This window comes from Stegodyphus dumicola, chromosome 10 (assembly GCF_044657685.1).
Source record: "Stegodyphus dumicola isolate Sdum_Otavi_A_Nest chromosome 10, ASM4465768v1".
Taxonomy (NCBI): domain Eukaryota; kingdom Metazoa; phylum Arthropoda; class Arachnida; order Araneae; family Eresidae; genus Stegodyphus; species Stegodyphus dumicola.
In genome coordinates this window covers 133,262,601-133,282,110 of record NC_140777.1, presented here as the reverse complement: position 1 = coordinate 133,282,110, position 19,510 = coordinate 133,262,601, and the positions used below count along the sequence as shown (strand labels likewise).

The window sequence follows — 19,510 nt, the reverse complement described above, 5'->3', positions numbered from 1 at the left end:
GTAGATTTAGTTAATAATGTTGAAGCATTTTGGTTCCATCAAGTCAAGGCATTTTTGAGTTATACAATCGTTTTAAAATTATAATTCCTTTTAAAAACTGTTTATGCATTCTTTGTTTAGCATGACCATCTTATCTATAGATTGAACTGAATATGTACTACTTACTGAAAGTTACAATGCCCAATATAAAAATATTACAGTATATAATATTTTCGTGGGTTTTTGTCCCCCACTCCAATTCTGGTTATTGAAAAATTTGGAACTACTCTTATATGTGCCTTCAGGTCATCAAATGCGGCGACAAATTTCTCGCCAAACATTTTTGGCGAGAAACTCCATGCCACCATATTACTATCTAAATTTTTTGTCTACATTTTGAACTTTTATCCTAAAATGTCTGCAAAAACCATGTTTTGAGCACACAATTTAAGCTAAAAATCCGAAACAAAAACAAAAAATTTAGATAGCAAAAACGTAAAGTTTCTAACCAAAAATTTTAGACAAGAATTCATGTAGACAGTGATATGTTTTAATTTAAAAAAAATCACAGAATTGCACAATCTGTACAGCAAAGGAATCTACAAACTACGCACACCTAGCTTAAATAAATTAACATAAGAACATTAAATTTCAAAGAATACCATGTACACAACTTTCTGTTTAAACTTAAAAAAAGCATCTATGAATTGCACAATCTAGGCAGCGAAGGAATTTACGAACTATGCACACCTTGCTTTAATAAATTAACATAACGACAATAAATTTCAAGAATACCGTGTACACAACATTCTGTTTAAACCTTAAAAAACATCTACGAATTACACAATCTAGGCATTGCGCACTAATCAACAAAATGAACTAAAATAAATTTCAAACAATTAAAGAAACAACAATAACGACAGAAACTCATACTAAAACAACAATGAACATAACATTCTACTAAATAAGAACAAGAATAAAACAAAATTCACTTACCATAAATAAATGCTTCTTCGAACAGCAGAAATACCAATTTCAAACATCACCAAAACAAGTTCACCACAAATTTGTTAAAAGCATCTTCTCCCATTTCAGAACAACAATAGAAAAGTGTATAAAACTCCAAACCGCATTTTCGATTATAAGTTGACAACGTCGCTTTAACACGCCACCACGTAATCTCTGTTGTATTTATATGACAGCCAGACTCACTATCCGCAAAATTGATACTATGTTTCACAAATAAATGTTCAAAACCTTCTTCTCCTAAATACTTGTAGAATTTCCAGCCACTCAAAAAAATAGTTGTACCAGGTATGCAGCTAAAATTTTGCCAACACGTCATAAATTACTTAATTACCACACAAACCAACTAGCAAATCCAAGTTTCCATGGGAAAAGGGTTGCCATAGAAACCAACATCGCCCACAAAACCATCGCAGTACAGAACACGCAGTCGTGCCAAAAACCAGCACACATCACATTTGGCAACCTTAGGGCGCATATGAGAGTAGAGCCAAAACTTTAATTAGAAGTCATGAGTAATTCACAAAATAATCATAGGATCTTTGAAGAATAATTTGTGTTCAGTTCATAAATATGTATTCAGTTATCATAATTCCTTCATAGTGTGAATTTGTATATTATGATTTTAACATTTACTGTTTGATTTCTTGATTATCTTGCTAATTTTAATTTTTAATTAATAAATATTTTAGGGTTATGCACTTGTAGAATATGAAACCTTCAGTGAAGCTCAGTCAGCATTAGAAAATTTGAATGGAAGCACATTACTTGGACAACAAATCAGTGTTGATTGGGCATTTGTGAAAGGCCCTACTAAAAAGTACATATTTTTAATATTTATAATTACTTAAAACATGTTATATATGGATTTTTAGAAAGGTTATGTGTAATGCTGTCTTTCCATATTATAATGATTTAGTTTTGGCTTTTACTTATGACAGATGAATTACCAAAAATTGCTCATCAAAAGTTATGTTTGTGTAATTTTAATATTTTTGAAATATAATAGAAATTCAAAATATTAATTGGATATAAAATACCAGAATGTAAATAACATCTCCAAGTTTCTTCAAGCATTATTCTTTTTTGTACATATAGCTGTATAACTGGAGATCTTTAACAATAGTTCTCATAGCAGATATCCAGCATTATATTCTCATAATGTTTCAGCATTGAAAGTTAAAAGAAAAATTTAATGGTGACATATGTGTAAAAAGCAGACTATACATTGAACAAGAAAATAAAATATCATCAAAATCTAGTTTTATAATAATGCTACAAACACATTTTCATACATCAAGTTATTGAAAAAATTGTCTTGATAATATTTCATTTCACAGATAACAGCTATGTCTCACTTTTCGTCACCAAGTTGATTTTTCTTGATTTAGTTAACAAGTTATTTTTATATGAAATGTTTTCTGTGAATTCTATTTCTTCCAACAATCTTATCAGAATGCAAACTGTGTGGATTTTAAATAGTGGGCTAATATGTAGTTTAGGGAAAAGTTTGTGGAAAGAATTTTATTTAAGCCATGACTTTGTTTTGCTGAGAAATGCAAATAATTACAGCCAATATATTTATATCTTTTCATTTAATCTTTCCATGTTAGTTATGTATGTTTATACAGAAAAATGTAATTGTGAAGAAAAAAATCTTTTATTTTTAAATCTAAGATTACTAAAAATCCATTTTTTATGTTACTGTTTTACTTTATACACTACATATTAAACTGTTAAAGGGGAGGGGGAATTGCATAGAAATTACTTTTATGTGCAGGTTTTTCAGGCTGTACTATATATAAAAGATTTAAAAAATGTGGAAAACATTGCTATGTAAGTGGATTCTGTTGGATTATTATGATAAATGCTTCACTTCAGTCATTTGTTTCTACCCCAAAAATATATACTTATATTAAGAATGAGCATTGTATGTACAGCATGAATAGAGAAAAGAATCACAGTTTTTGAATATTTGTACTAGCTTTGTTTGTTTTAGAAAATCAGTAATAATATTCAAAAAGGTAAAACTTGCCTTTATTTTTCTTCATGGACCTCTGATGAGGAAATTCTTAAAGTTACTCCAGGAATAGAATGCATTAATCCAGACTTATAACAAAGACAATAACATATTTTATTACTATTTACAAAGAATTTAAATGCTAGAAAGAGATTAATTACAAATACGGTAAACGGTGCTCATTTTTGCTTCTGTTTGTTAGTGAATCTACTGTCTGCCTGTTTCTTTTTTGTCTCTAGTTCACTTCAGTTTGTAATGGATGAAAACTGTCAGAGGCTTGCTCAGCACACCTTTAGTTCTGGAGGAACTCAAACTATTGTCGCACATGTCACAACTGCAGTCTATGAACAGATTTCACAATTCATTGACTCCAAGTAACTGTAACTTGAGCTGAAGATTCTGATTGTTCTAGTGGATCATGACTACTAGGGTCATCAATTTTAGTCTTTGTCTTACAGTCATTATGGTCTTTGTATCACAAAATTGGACATTCAGGCTCATCTGGCAGTTCTAATGGATAAACAAATTGTATACATCTTGTGATGATGCCAAATTTTGTTTTCAATTTTATAGTTCTGATAGCTGATAGTACCATCTTTTCCTAGTAGGACTTTGACAACTCGTGCTATTGATCGTAGCAGATGCTTCAGGTTATAAAAAATAATGAGTAATATATATATATATATATATATAATAATTTATTTCCTAAACAGTATTGATTAATTGATTATATTATCTCCTAAGTTTAATTAAAGTAGAATTATTTTAAAAGTGTGCATCCATACTGGTAAGTTATATTTTGAAAGATGTTTTGAAGTAATTTGAAAGCAAAATGTTAATAATGTTTTAACGGGGACTGGAGTTAAATCATCACGAAGAATAATATTACAATTATAAAAGTAAAAATTAAAACATGTAATTATTGTTATTGATCGGAAATTAGTTGACTTTTCAAGGGGAACAAACCAACTCCCGTTCAATGATCAATAATTGATAAAAATACGTAAATATGAAAGTGTTTCGTCTTTACTCGAGTTATAAGTTAAAGCCAAACCGGCAATTCTAGTCAGGCCAAATATTTCCGCGAATAGTTGTTACTCAAAGAACTTATTCTCATGAAGCATTTTAGTCAATTCAATTTGGAGTAAAAATCAATTACTGTAGAGAAATCCTGTAAAACTCGAGTAACCGTCCCCGACACTATCATCTTTATGTATTTGAGTACTATATTATTTGTGGAAATTAAACATTGGAAATTGTCATTATGAAATCGAAATCAAAGTAAAGTTGAAATAAACATAGAAGATTATAAAAAAGATAAATAATGCAAACTTTGTAAAAACAAATCAAAGAGAACATAAAAATAATATAAAAATAATATAAAAATAAAATAGAAAATAATATAAATAAGATCAGTGAATGTACATGAAGATATAAAGGCCAGAAAGGTATTAAGTAACTTACATTCTTTCTAGTGGGGGAGTTGGCGATGTGTTCTCTTCGTGTCTGCCTCAGAAGTGTAGGGTGTCCGAAAATTCTTAGCGGCAGTAGGGGCTTTGAATTATATCAGTCGGTAAGACTTGGGTGAAGAAATTTATGGTAGTGGGTGGGACTTGGAATTCTTGAGGGATGTATTTTGTGGAGTTCTTATCTGAGAGAGACCGTCTGTTAAGATTTTTTTAAAAATACTAGTGAATGGAAATTAATTAATTTTTGGCTAATTGTCGTGTCGCAATGATTAAGAATTTAAGAAAGGAAAAAGGCATTTTCGCTGTCCAAGAGCTAGTAGACAGTCTAAAGGCAGGAAATAGGCCCATTTTTTTAGTAACAGTATAGTAACAGTATATGTCTGAAGACAATTAGGTTTTTACAATATATACAATTGAGTAATTACACTATATACAAATCTTTCAACTGACAGTCATCCAACTTATACCGCCTTCTCAGGTTTAGGAATAAATTATCATATCCCTATCAGTTAAATAATTTAGAGTGAGTATTTAACGCCTGCTCTTTTAAGGCAATGGTTGATAAATTGAAAGGGAATTAGATTATTTTTGAGAATTTTGATAAGGATCAAAATTTCGCGTTGTAAATCTATTGTATCTGTGCATATAGTTTTAATTCGTTGTATTTGATTAATTATAGTATTGTTAATTACTTTTTTGGATATGTTGGAGTTCCAATTTATTAATTTGTTAGTATTGAAATTGAAGTTTCTTGTTTTGTCAAAAAGTAAAATTTTTTTGTAGTTAATGATTTGAAGATCTAGAAAGTCTATGCTATTTTGTGAATTATTAGTTTTATTAAGTTTAAGACAATTCGGATAAATGTCGGAGTTTTCAATTTTACCAAAATAATAATTGTAATAAGGTCATCAATAAATCTGTAGGTGTGTTTGTAGTAATTTAACTCTTGTGGTTGTAGATTTTTTTGGAAGTTAAATTCTTTGATAAATAAAAAGATATTACAGATCGAGGTGCTGGAATGTAAGCCCATTGGCAATCCTCTGACTTGTTTAAAAAGTTGATTTTGAAACTTGATGTAGTTATGAAAAAGTGTGCATTTTAGGTAGGTTTTCCATTTCTCAAGAGTCATGATATTGAGTATATTAGGGAAAAGTTTTGGTAGATCAAGTAGACTGGTATAGATTTCTTCTAGAGGAAGTGAGGTATATAAGTTTTCAAAATCATAACAGTTAATGTTTTGGATGTTAATGGTATGAATGGTATTAATGACAGGAGTGTTATTATGAATGATCCAGCAATAGTTATGATTAGTGTTACAATCATTGAAAATAAATTTACAGATTTTATTAAGTTGAATTGAAAAATAATAGTCTATATTTTTCTTGTAATTATTAGTTCCATTAGCTATAAATCTAAATTTTAATGGTGTTTTATATATATATATATATATATGATTTGAAAATCTTTAGAAAAAGATTAGCATGTTTTAGATGGCTAAGATATTCTAGTCGAAATCTTTTTCGTAGATCTCCACATATTTTTGCAGGTACACATGTCTTTTATTCATGTAAGAGGCATCAATGTTGTCAATATCCGGTACTCTACTTTCTTTGTTTCCCTAGTAGGAACATTGAAGGTGAGAGAACAATTAAGTCATTAACATCTTCAGTCAAAGATTGTGAGTTTATCAGACTTTCAGTATCACACAATACTGTGTTCAGTTCTTCATAATTAAAGGAAGCTTGACCTAATACTCTGCACAAAATTTGTTTGAAAATGACAATCAATCGCTCCCACTAACTGTCCGCGGAGACCTGATGGTGGAAAGAATTTCCATGTTATTCTTTCATCATTGTAGATTCAGCCTCTGTTTTCTTCCAGTTTACTTTGAAAAGTTCTTTATGAGCTTTCACGAAATTGCTTCCATTATCAGAATAAATAGGTCGGTCTATCTCTGCGTATTATAAATTTTCTCAATGAGAGCCAGAAGGCTTCTGCTTTTAAAGATGTTATTAGCTCCATATGCACTGTACAATGTGCAGCACAAGTGAATAGAACGATCCAGGCCTTTATTTTTACTCTCAAATACAGTAGTCCTGCGAGATTCACACCTATGACTTCGAATACTATAGTGTCTTTCACTCAGTCTTCAGGCAAGAAAGTAGCTTTCAGTTCTGGGTGAGTTGTAGTGAATCATCTGTATCAAACACACGTAAGAAAAACTTGTAAAATCATTTTGAGATTTTGTAAAATCCAATAACATACATACAGTATATGGCATATGTTTATATGCAATGAGCATATACACAGTTCTACACTTTGATGGCCATATTACTATTATTAATCGAAAATTTTTCATATCTTTTCTCCTGAAAATCTGTGTTTGAACTCTCATTAATCCCTTTTTGTCAAGTACTAAATGAAGAGGTTTTCCTGATTGTTTATTCCATCAGGAAATTCATGTTAAACAGTTTTTCAGAGGGTGAGTTCAGTTTGGCTAATTTCTTTTACAGCTCGTAAGAGCATGATGATGCTTTAGATATCAAGTTAAAATAAAATCTAAAAATCCTCGCAAATATTCTATTGTGTTTTCTATACGATAAAAAAGTATGGAGGATTTCTTCAATTTTATACACTTTAATGAGTTTTTGTTATACTTTTTCTCATTTCTTGAGTTATATCTTCATGATTATAAACCAACTTTGATTTTTGCCATTTTTCTTGAATTTTCTTGAGTCAGTTTGAGCTCTCCCACCATCTAGCCAAACAATGTTTGGCAGTGCAACCTCTTGATGGAAGGTTAGCTGAGTTTTTTATACCAAAAATATGTTTCTGTGCATTAAAATCTGTCACTTTCCTAATTTCCTTTATTGTTTTCTTCTGGATCCATGACAAAAGTGTTGTAGAATCTGTCCAAAACTGCATTTTAACATTTTGTCATTGTAAAAGATCTGAAACAGAAGATCATAATCTGGTTCCTATCTTGGCAATCAGTAATTCCATATAAGGAATCATGTAGACTTACCAGGAACTACTTTAGACTTCAGTGCTAATAAATGAACTTTCAGAAATCTCAGTTCTTAAGAAAACTGCAGCAGCATATGCATCAGAGAAAGTGTGAATGCTAAAAAAGTTTTTATTGCCCTTGTTGTAATGTATCCATCGTAGCACGGAGATTTCTTTTAACAGAAAAAGACCTTTACACCAATTCAGAAAGTTTTCTTTTGTGGTCTTGTCAACTTCAGTATCCCAAGAAATTCCTGCTTTCTGTAGGTTCTGCAATAATATTTTAGGATACAAGAAAACAGAACTCGCAAGCCCAACAGGAACAAATATTTTTTGTTTTACAGTAAGAGTTGTTCTCTTTGTTATTCCATACATTTTGAAATTGTCCAGCCAATTCAGATTCAAAGTTAAGTTGCCTTTCTGACAGTTCCATAACAGGCCAAATATGGGTGAAATACAATCTTTTTTAAGGTATCCTTTTTCTTTTTTTTTTTTTTTTAAGGTTTCTAACTAGTTTTAAAGATTAGCTTTTTTTTTTTCAGACATTATATCTCAAGATTTTTGAATGAATTCAATTATCTCTGATTCATTATCAGAATTGGCAACAATGTTATCTATGTGGTAACTATGCAGAAGTTAAGCTATCATCTCCGTATCATAAAAATCATTCATGTACTGGGATGAATTCTGTAAGAGCTGCCAAAAGGAAATGGCTACTCTTGACACCAAAGAATACTCTAGTATGACGAAATATATTCCTTTTTCATTCCATGAAAAAATCGAAACCAGTCTCAATCTTGAGGCTTTACACTGACTGATCTGTAAAAAAGCCTTTTCAGTGTCTGTTATAGTAGCAAATTTGCCTTCCCAAAATCTCATCAGAAGAGAAGGAATTAGCTCTCTCAAATGTGGATCACACTCCAAACACCGATTTGGAGAGGGAGACAATTTTGCTTCCGCAGATGCATCAAACTTCAGTTAAATTGGCATTGAGCTAGTTTCTTAATCATCAGTGTATGCGGCTAATAGTCAGTAGCTAAATTTTCTTTAAGGTTCTTCAGTTACCCCTAAATTACACTATTAAATCACTGCACTAGGATAGTGAAATGAAAAATTTTATCCACAATTGTTTCTTCTGAAACTGTCACAATTTCTGTATGAATGGTTAATCCTTCTCATATAGCTTATAAAATAACTGATCCTATCCTTGCAGTTTTACATTGAAGACTGCAGGAAATGTATAATAATATCTCCATTTAAGACCTTGATTGAATTGCCATTAGTTTAGTTGATAATCCTGCTTTTGATAGGAAAGAGGTCACATTTACTTGCTGTTATGATTTTTTCCTGTTTCTGAAGACTTAAAGCAAAACTGCTAAACCAGTGGTACAACCTAAGTTCAAATTTTGGCAGACAGGTTGGCTACATGATTTTTCCCATGTGCATTATAAATACAAACTAGTTTTCCTTAAAAAGTCTTCCATAATGGCATCCATTCCTTTAACTAGATAGCTTGTGTTTTGCCATAATTTAAATAATCCTGTTTGCAGACGTTTTTTTCTCATTCCCAAACCTCAATTTTTTAAAATTTTGAATAGTAGCTGGGCGGATTAGGACCAATGAGCCATATGTTGGCAACTCTTTTATTTAATGTGGGTAAATATTCTTATAGGTTAGTTTTTTTATTACATATGTGTGATTTTTTTAGTATGATACATTTATATTTTTATGTCTTCGTAGGAAACGTGGACATCGTAGAAGATCTCCTGATCGAAGGCGGCGCTGATTACACATTTTAATTGCATTCATTGTGTTTTTTTTTTTTTTTTTTTTTTTTTTTCATTTCCATTAATGTACAGTTTCTATGTTTGAAATAAACTTTTTTGATTTCGAAAGTGGTATGAACTGTAACATAGTAAATTGTCAACATATGCATTTTTAGATAAAAATTAAGCTATAACATCTGGTTTTATACTTTTTAAATGCATATAAATTTATGCTTATACATTCATGCACACATATATATATACACTAAACACAGTTTATGTGCAACTGTTTGGAACAAATGCAGATGAATAAACATAACTTTAAAATGTCCACATGTATTTTTTAAGTACATACATTCCTTTATTTTGTTTTATATTTGATATTATTTTAGTATTCCTGTTCAAAAATAAATGGTTAAAATGGTAAGCAAAAGAGATAAATGCACATGAAACTGTAATAAATATGAAATGTAAGATTTTAAACATAATTTATTATTATTGAATGCTTGAAATATGTTTGAAACATTGAAGAAAAATTAGTAAAAGTTTTATCTTCTATTTAATTTTATTGTTCTGTTCATCAGTTGACTATTAGGATTGATACATTTCAAGTGAACGAATGAACTGCGCTTTTTAATGAAGAAAGGATTTTTTTCCTTCAAAATGGCTGTGTGTAAATTTTCTGATGGAAGAATATATTTGTATGATAAATCTGTCTGAAGAATGTGATCAGGATAGATTTTCACATTTTTAATTATGTGGAAAAAATATTATATATCCATATTTTTTATTAAAATCTGCTGTATTTAACAGTTAAGCCGCTTACCTTTATCAGTAGAATTTTTTTTTCTTTTGTGTGTGAATCATTAATAGTAGTTGAATAATAGTGTAGTTTATTAGAATTAATATGCTCATTATTTAGAATCAGCTGAAGTGTGCGGCATTGCTTACTCTGTAACAGAGTGAAGAGGCTTCATTTAGACGGAGAGGGTTAATTATGTAGACAGTGATTTTTCTCTTATTTTGGTTCAATGTGAAAAATTTTACCTAGGTCAGATAAAATTTAGGTGTTATTCAGATAGAAAACAAGAATTAGTTTCTTTGTACTTTTTTTAGCAAAGCTTGAAAGTACATAGTGTTTCTCATTTGCCCAGCTTGAACATAAACAAACAAACTATCTGGTATGCCAATTTTGAGCAAGCCACGTATAATGCGAAAAATATGGTGCTTCCAAGTTAATACCTGCCACACAAAGTGATTGCGTGTGTACCTTGTTGGTAACCATAGAAATGCAAACGTAATAGAAAACTGCAAATCCTTAAGATCAAAGGGCACATTTGAATCTCTAGGTATGAACAGAATGAATGTATCTTCAACTGTGGCATACCCAGTGAATATGGTGGCCTCTATTATGTTCAGCAATAGATTCTTCACAGTGAGCCTTTGTTCCATTCCACAACTTTAGGAGATCAATGTTATATAATAATGATAGGAGATCCTTTATTTGAAAGTGAGCTTGTGACAGTATTCCTAGGGGCTCAAAGAGCATTTAAAAAATATGTCAGAGCAATGTACAGCTTGTTGTATATCTATTATTGGATCTGTGGCTGAAAAGGCGATAATGCTGCCATTATGGATACACTAATGCAACTATGAGTTATTGAAGAGTTTTGCTTTGTTATTCTTTTTGTCATTTTTCAGAAAATAACCATTCACTTTGGCCAATTTCTTCATGATTTTTTAAATATTTGTAAGAAACCAATTCAGTATGCACTTAAATTCTGCTTTAAATGTTCTACACAGTTCTAAAATGTAAAGAAACATATCGCCATCTCACGATTTTAGTTAGAACTGAGAGTAGGTACACAACATGGCAATGTGATTTCAAAATTGAAACTATGTAGAAAAATTTATATTTATTTTTTGTTAAAAAACTAATTATGAATTCCTTCCATAGCATGTATGACTTCCACTGATAGTGGGAATACAGACCAGTCAGTTATGATATGTGTGTAAGATGAATGTTGGAAATGTGCCGTTCTAATATAAACGCCCTGAGTTTGGATCTGGTGGGGTGGTTTCGAAAACTTCGTAGGTAAACAGTGACCTTCTTGTTTTGAAGGTCAAGCGTGCAAAATTTTATCAAGATCAGAATAGAAGTGTAAATTTATATGAAATGGCACACACACACAAACGGACATTCTTCGTTATATATGTACATGATTGTAATGTAATTTCATTTTCCCAGCCAGTAATTAATAATAACTGAAATGAATCTGCATTTATTGCTTAGTTAATAGTAGAACAAATTTAAAAGAAAAATGAGATATTTAACACTTTGCTGAATGATAACATACTTAAAAAATATTTTAATTTGGGCACTGGCAACACACTTCTTTTAGATTCATGAATTTATTTATTCTGTTCTTTGTTTCTAAAGGCAAATATATTACGTTTCCCCAAGTAGCAACACACTTCTTTTATATTGCCAAGTTTTCTGATTAAATTGAAACATTAATCTCTCACACTTTGCAGAGTACACAAAGCTTTTAAATCGCAGAGTTTTTAATCAGAAGGTTTTTAAATTAGCATAAAATATGTATATACATAAAAAGTACAGATCCTGTATCTTTGAGAAAATCTTATGTAAACAGTAACATTCCTTTTGTTTTGACAGTTAAGTGTGTAAAATTTCATCAAGATTGGAATAGGAGTGTAGATTGGTATGAAAGACAATGCGTGGACACTCTTCTTCATTTATATAAAAGCTATGTTTTAGGTGGGTTATTAAAAAGTAAATATCTTTTAAATTTACTTTTTATGTAACAAAAATTCATTATATGTACTATATAGGAATTTCAATATGAGCATTTTAAAGTTCCAAGTTAATCATATTAATCATGGAGGTAGGAAAGGGAGGAGGGGCCATTCTGCGCTAGAAGTGAAGCACTGCTTTGAAGCTTGGGTCACCAGACGGGGTGTTTCTTTGTTTACATTCAGAAGCTCGCTTGACAAGATTCTGATAGTATTTCGACACACGACAGTTCCATAGAAATCGAAAAAGGGACACTCTCGCATGAAAGAAACATTCATAGTGTGATGGATAATAGCAATTTGTATAGTTTACTGACATTTACGCAAAAATCACATCTTGATTATTTTTCGATAACTAACAACAGCGATTTTGATTATGAATTTGTTTTATAAAATTCTAAGCTGTTGCACTACAAAAATATAGATTTTAAGAAAAATGTTATGCTTAAAGAATGAAAAATACCTTACGGTACATTTAAAATTGTATACGTCTTTCAATACCTTTGATAGAGTATTCGCTACTTTTATTTTATTTTCCAAACGTCAAAATGTTTTAAATAAAACAAATTTTTTTTCACATCCATATATTATTGTAACATGTACCTTTTAAAATTTTTTAGAGAAGAGGCTTTACTGCTGCTCATTTTAAACCCATCGTTTTAATTTTATATATCTGAAAAATAATCACTTTGGGCTTACACGTTTTACTTATTTGGGTTAATTAAAAATAAAATTACCATCAAATGCTGCAATCCTTGTCAAAATTAATAAAATACACGACAAGTTAGCTTTCCCTTCATTTGGAACCACACATTTGTGTAAAGTTATGTACAGTTTTACACAAATGTGTGGAACAGAAGAGGGATACATTTGCGAATTTGGCGGAAGTACCATGTGCGGTCAAGATGATGTGACCATGCGAACGTGCTACATCATCAAGACAGCTTATTCAGAATTTGAAAATAGGGTAATCGGAGGTGAAAACATTTGTATATCCTGCCAAAGGAGGTCAGATCATGAATGGTCCTCTTATTGATTCCAGATTGTTAAATGTTTCCCACGCAAGTCTTTTTTTTCTTGGAAATTCGAGTTTTATGCTGGCTTCTTAACGTACGCAGGTCTCATTCATAGACAAGGAATGGCTAACTGGAGCATTTTACAATATTTGCTCTCAGTATCGTAATTAAAAAGTGACGAAATTTTCGAGTCTCAATTAACTCTCTCCTGAATTAAAGATTTCTCTGACAAATTGAGAACCAGTGACAGCAAAGGAATTGAATACTGATACCGTGTATTAAAGAGTATTCAGCATGGGAGCTTGCTGTGCTTATGGGTGCACAAACAGATCTTCAAAGCCGATTCCAGGCATAACATTTCACAGGTAAGCAAAGATTTAATTTCATTTTTTATTATATGATAGATTTTAATTAATTAAGAAAATATAGACGGATAAAATGAATGAAGATAACTTAATAGCAGTGTAGTGTAATATTTAAGAACTACACTTTGGCATTTAACGTTTATATTGAAAATCATGTATATTTTTCATAATTTAGAATTAAATTATAGCATTTTTATGTAATATACATTTAAACTTTTATTTATTTTAAACTAAAATTTCAGTAAGAAATAATTTTCTCTTAAAACGAAATTTTATATTTTAAAAGCCCCATTCTTTTTTTTTTTTTATTATTATTTAAGAGATTAAGTTATATTTTCATATTTATTTAGATTTCCAAAAGAAGAAAAACGAAGAGAAATTTGGGTTAAGGCCCTTCGACGGAAAGACTGGAATCCATCATCCAGTTCAAGAATTTGTTCCTGTCATTTTAAAGAAGAGATGTTTGACAGATCCATGAATCGTGTTCTTTTAAAGAATGATGCCGTCCCAACTATTTTTAAAGAATTCCCATCTTATTACCAAAATGTAAGTTCATAATTTTATAAAATTTAATGTTTCTCAAATTTATAGTTAAATTAAACACTGCATGCAATTTTCTAAATCACTGGTTCTGAACCAGTCGAAAATATTAAAAATATCCGAGTTAATATATTTAAATGCATTATAATAAAGTACAGTGCATTTTTATAATTATAAAATGTAATGAACCTCTCATGAGGATAAACCTTCCTAAGACTATGAAAAGCGATTCCTTTAGATATTTTTTTTCAGAAAATCTTTTAAAATAATATGGAAGACTAATTTAGTTACAGAGGGGCTATATACCAATTAGGAGGATGTTTTCGTGGAGAAGGCTGCCCTCAAATGTTATGTATATAATAGTTACTCTCTGTTAAAATGTTTTCCACAAAGGCATCCCTTCCGAAGCTGATAATCAATAAAGCCAGCAATCAGTCAGATCTCATGTATAATTGTCTACGTGAAACTGGTCACATCTGCATTATACACAAGAAAAACATTAAAAAAATATTGTGCATTAAAACATGCATCAATTTTCTATTGCATTTTTGTTTTTCAGTTTTAAAGAAACTAGTACATGTTCAACGAAGTTTAATGACTTAATCTTTCCGTCAGGAATAATTAATTATATGTATAATATTAAAATAGATTTTCATGTACGTATTATAATGAAGCCCTAGTTTCCTGTGTCCTTCCAAGCATCTTATCTGAATTTAATTTAAATGAAACAAAAATTATATAATCGATTCTGCCACTCGTTGGCCTATGCGCTTACACATGTAAATGATATTTCATTCCACTGAGTTATCTTATCTTGCTGGCTGGCTGCATGGTCCTTTAAAAAGTCCTCTACGAAGGTTTCCTTCTTTTAACAAAAAGCGCTCTCTTTGATTAACTAGTTATGCATTACAGCTGATACAAATTTCATTAAAATGATTACGTAGATATACATAGCATTTTTCAGAGGGTAAATATATAACCTAGGCTAAATTTATTAAGTTCTAAAGTAAATACGCGTAAAATTAAGGGATGAACTACTGTCCTACATTATTTTCCATTAAGACTATTTGTATTGATTAGTTTGCAGCTTTCAATGGAAGTATTGGTCTTTTTTAGGGTCCAAAGATAAGGAGGCAGCAGAGGATCAGAAGTGCAGAAAGGGAAGCCACTGTGGAATCTCCAAGAGTAAATAAGAGACCATGGGAAGATGCAAATGAAAAAGAGAAATGCTACCCGAAGAAAATAAAGATTTTGAATCAGAAAACCAGAAGGTATAAAAAAAAATCGCAGATCTTAACCGCATTATTATGGAGTTAAAGCAAAAGAAATTCATAAATGAAGATGCTCTTCATGTACTGCAAATGACGACTGGTCCTTCTGCAGAACTCTTTAATCAACAATTACAAAAATTAAAACAGGAAATCCAGCCAAAAACATTTCAGCTGAGTTGAGGAAATTCGCTCTTACACTGTATTTTTATTCCACACGAGCTTATAGATATGTTCGAAAATGTTTCAATTGCAATCTTCCCCATCCCAGAACTATTTCAAAATGGTACCAACACATTGATGGGTCACCTGGTTTCACAACTGAAGCTCTCAATGTGCTGTCTGCTAAAGCAAAACAAAGTAAACATCCCTTACTATGCTCCCTGATTGTTGATGAAATGTGCATACGTCAACATGTTGAATATAACAATGGAAAAATGTATGGGTATGTGGATATGGGTTGCAATATTAACGATGATTCGTTGCCGCTAGCAAAAGAAGCTCTAGTTTTTATGGTTGTAGGAATAAATCAAAATTGGAAATTACCTGTTGGGTATTTTTTGATTGATGGCCTGGGTTCTAACCAAAAGGCTGTTCTCGTGAAGCATTGTTTATCATTACTACATTCTTCAAATGTGTATATTATAGCAATAACTTTTGACGGCTTAGCCGCAAATTTAAGTATGGCGCAAATTTTAGGCTGTGATTTACAACACAAGCAGCTAAAAACATCATTTAAGCACCCTACTGCTGAATATGAAATACACGTATTTCTGGATCCCTGTCACATGTTAAAGCTTGTGAGAAATACTTTAGGAGATAAGAAATCAATCGTCAATTCTGATAATAATTTTATTGATTGGAAGTACATTCAGGCTTTGCATCATCTTCAAGAAAGAGAAGGCCTGCATTTAGGAAACAAAATAAGAGCCTCGCACATAAATTTCTTTAAAAGAAAATGAAAGTGAGCTTGGCAGCCCAACCTATAAGTAGGTCAGTGGCGGATGCAATTCAGTTCTGTGAAAACGAATTAAAAATGGAAGACTTTAAAGGATCTGAAGACACAGTTCTGTTTATTAGAATTATTAATGATCTTTTTGACATTCTGAATTCAAGGAGTATTCGCCAGACTGGTGCAAAAAAAGCATTATGTTTGGAAAACTGGGAAGCTACATTCAAATTTCTTAACTATGCTGATCATTATATCTCTGGATTAAAAACAGCAAGAAATGGATCATTATTGTTAGATTCAAATAGGAAAACAGGCTTTCTCGGTTTTAAAATCTGCATCAAAAGCTTAATCAATTTGTTTTCTTCTTTAGTGTTGTTAGAGAAAGCACCTCTGAAATACATCGCAACGTATAAATTAAGCCAGGATCATCTAGAGTTATTTTTTTCCTGTGTTAGACTCTACGGTGGATTTAATAACAATCCAACCGCTCGACAGTTTTCTTCCGCTTATAAAAAAATGTTAGTGAAAGCAGAGTTAAAAAGTTCCTCCAACAGTAATTGCCTCCCTCAGGCAAATATACCAATACTTAATATCAGCAGCTTTATCTCGCCTGAGCAAACTATTAATTTGACATCAATGGAACATCGTCTCCAAGATGATGATAATTCGTCACCTATAGGTATTAATCCAGAAGAACACGATTACATGTTTCATCCAAATGCTAAGTTTATGTGCAGAACAAATAGTTTATTACATAGCTGGTTATGTTGTTCACAGAATTTCTGCAAAGATTAAATGTGCTTCCTGTGTAAGTGCATTATATGGGCATCAGTCTACTATCTGCTACAAATCGCTTATTTCTTATAAAAGTAAGGGATACTTAGTTTATCCATCAATTGATGTTTTTAAAATTTGCAAATCCTGTGAAGAAGGATTTAGGTATTTTTTGAACTTGAATGGTGGAAAAATTATTAAGCACAAACACAGCATTTTAAGAGTAGAAATACTAGTATTAAGTAAACTGGAAGGACAAAGCCTATTCACATCTTTAAATGAACATTTGCTTGAAACTGATCCAGTGCATAATCACATTTTACATTTAATGAGAGCAATTATTAAACAATATTTGCAAATAAGGTACTTTTATTTTTGCAAAAATGTTGTAAATAGCTCAGTATCTATGCGTCAGTTGTACACAAAACTTATCTTATTTCATGGTCAGTGATTAATAGAGTTAGTTTTAAGTGAAAAAATAAAGTTTTCTCTCTATTATTTAAAATTTTATTTAACAACATGTTTAGCTGATTACTAAATGTAATAAAAAATTATGAATGAAAAATCTTTGTTATTCAATACATATACTTGAGTAGTGGTCCTCTATTTTTGAAAGTTTCAAGACATGAAAAAGTGTTATAAATTGGTATATCAACATACTGTGTATATTGTTACCTTCTGGATTACCTCACAGTATGAAAATTTCAGGTAAGTGAATTTAGATCAATTAGTTGATTTAACTGTTTTAAAAAAAAATGAAGCTATTATGCAGAGTAAGGCAATCAAGATTGCGATCTGATGACAATACGGTTAATTATGTGAATTGGATAGTTATTATTTATTATATTATCAAAGAATTATTAAACTGTGTAAAATTGCTAAAAGAGATCTGCCAAAATTTATTTTCTAAAAGATTTGAAAAGTTTGAAACTTGATGGCTAAATGTAAATATAAAATTATGTATGTTAAAATATTTGTAATTAGGCTCATAGGTCAGATTAAGTTTTTATTAAATAGAGTAACGCATGCAAGGGCTATCTGCCTAAAGAGAGAGATGTCATCGTGGAGGAATTTTGAAGAAAAACTGACCTTTGAGTGGGTATTAAAAATAATACTTATAATTTTCATTCAAATTATATTCATATATATTTTTTATGTAAAACTTTCGGGTGTATGCTAAATTAGTGTAAATTACTTTACACGAAAAATATAGTGAATGCACAGAAATGAAAGATTTGCACATGCCGGAAATGAAAAATAGGAAATATGTATGGGTATTTATGCATGTGCTTGCAAAAAGCATGTATCTGCCTTTGACAAAATACTTAAATATTCATTAAATTATTTATAAATGTATTTGAAATGAAGAATTTATTCACTTATAAGCAACTGTGAAAGTACTGTGAAGAAATCTAATGATTAAATGTATCTAATTTATAATGATTATAAATGTTATCTAAATATATAATAACCTTAATATTGAGTTGTAAACATAAATTGAAATCCTGTTGACAAATACATTATAAAACTATTTAAGCAAGAATTGTTCATATTAGAAAGCAATCTGTTAAAAGGTATTGTAAAGCAAATGCTATGAGATGCGCACTTAAGAACGTAATAAAGAGTTTTGGAATATGTATTGTTGAAATGAAGGGTAAAAAAAAAAAAAATCTGATAAGTATAATTAAAAGAATTATTCCCCTTACATTTTATAATAATTCAGTTACAAGTTTTAAATAATACTTAAAAAAAAATTATTTTATTCCCTTTCAGAAATGTTCAGAGAAAGTCAAATACTATTTAATACCTATTTAATTATTAGGAATTAGCAAAATACTTATTTAAAGTATTTCGCTAATTCCTAATAATTCTCTAATTTAAAATGAACCGAATAGAGCATTAATTATAAATTGACTTACATTTTTCGATTTAAAAGATGCCTCAGATGCCAAAAAATCATGTCATATTTAAGAAAGTATTTTAGGAAGAAGCTCTATAAATAGAAAAGAAATAATGCATAATTTTAATATTAATAATGCAATAAACTTTGATCTTAATTTTTGTATCTTAACTGAATAAAATCGAATTACCTTAATTTTTTTTTCTAATGTAATTAACGAAAACTTGTGAAAATATTTCATTCAAATTAAACCATTCTGAGAAAACTGTCCTGTGAAAAGTATAGCATTTAATTCCGTTCAGAATGAAATGTTGTTTAAAAATATGTTGTTTTCACATACTTAGGACTCTGAAGTGTTGTAGAAAAAGAAAATATATACATTTATATGTATATTTGCGACGTAATTACAAAATATTTACACCCGAACGCGTCAAATCCCATAGAACTCAATGGTAAATGACCCAATGTTTTGGTCACCACGTAGGGATCGCCGGTGCTTCAGAGCAGGGTACGGAGAAACTTGTTTAGGGCGACTCCTTCTTACTTCCTATCTCCATAATATTAATAAATTTTTTTAATTAATTAATTATTTATAACATTTTTAAAAACATTTCT

At 30.3% G+C, this 19,510-nt stretch overlaps 1 protein-coding gene and 1 long non-coding RNA gene across 2 annotated transcripts in view; both read left to right on the top strand.

Moving 5' to 3' along the window:
* Positions 1-9,395, top strand: part of tsu (40S ribosomal protein S12 homolog tsunagi) — a 33,489-nt gene extending 24,094 nt beyond the window's left edge. The window contains exons 5-6 of the mRNA XM_035354665.2: positions 1,698-1,825; positions 9,241-9,395. Coding sequence (XP_035210556.1) covers positions 1,698-1,825; positions 9,241-9,286 — 174 coding nt within the window. The 3' untranslated portion in view covers positions 9,287-9,395. The remainder of the gene's footprint in view (positions 1-1,697; positions 1,826-9,240) is intronic.
* A 145-nt stretch (positions 9,396-9,540) lies between these two features.
* On the top strand, positions 9,541-15,395 carry LOC146995108 (uncharacterized). The gene is made up of 2 exons (XR_015043549.1): positions 9,541-14,007; positions 15,118-15,395. It is a non-coding gene; the product is annotated as an uncharacterized LOC146995108 (long non-coding RNA).
* Positions 15,396-19,510: the final 4,115 nt, after the last annotated feature.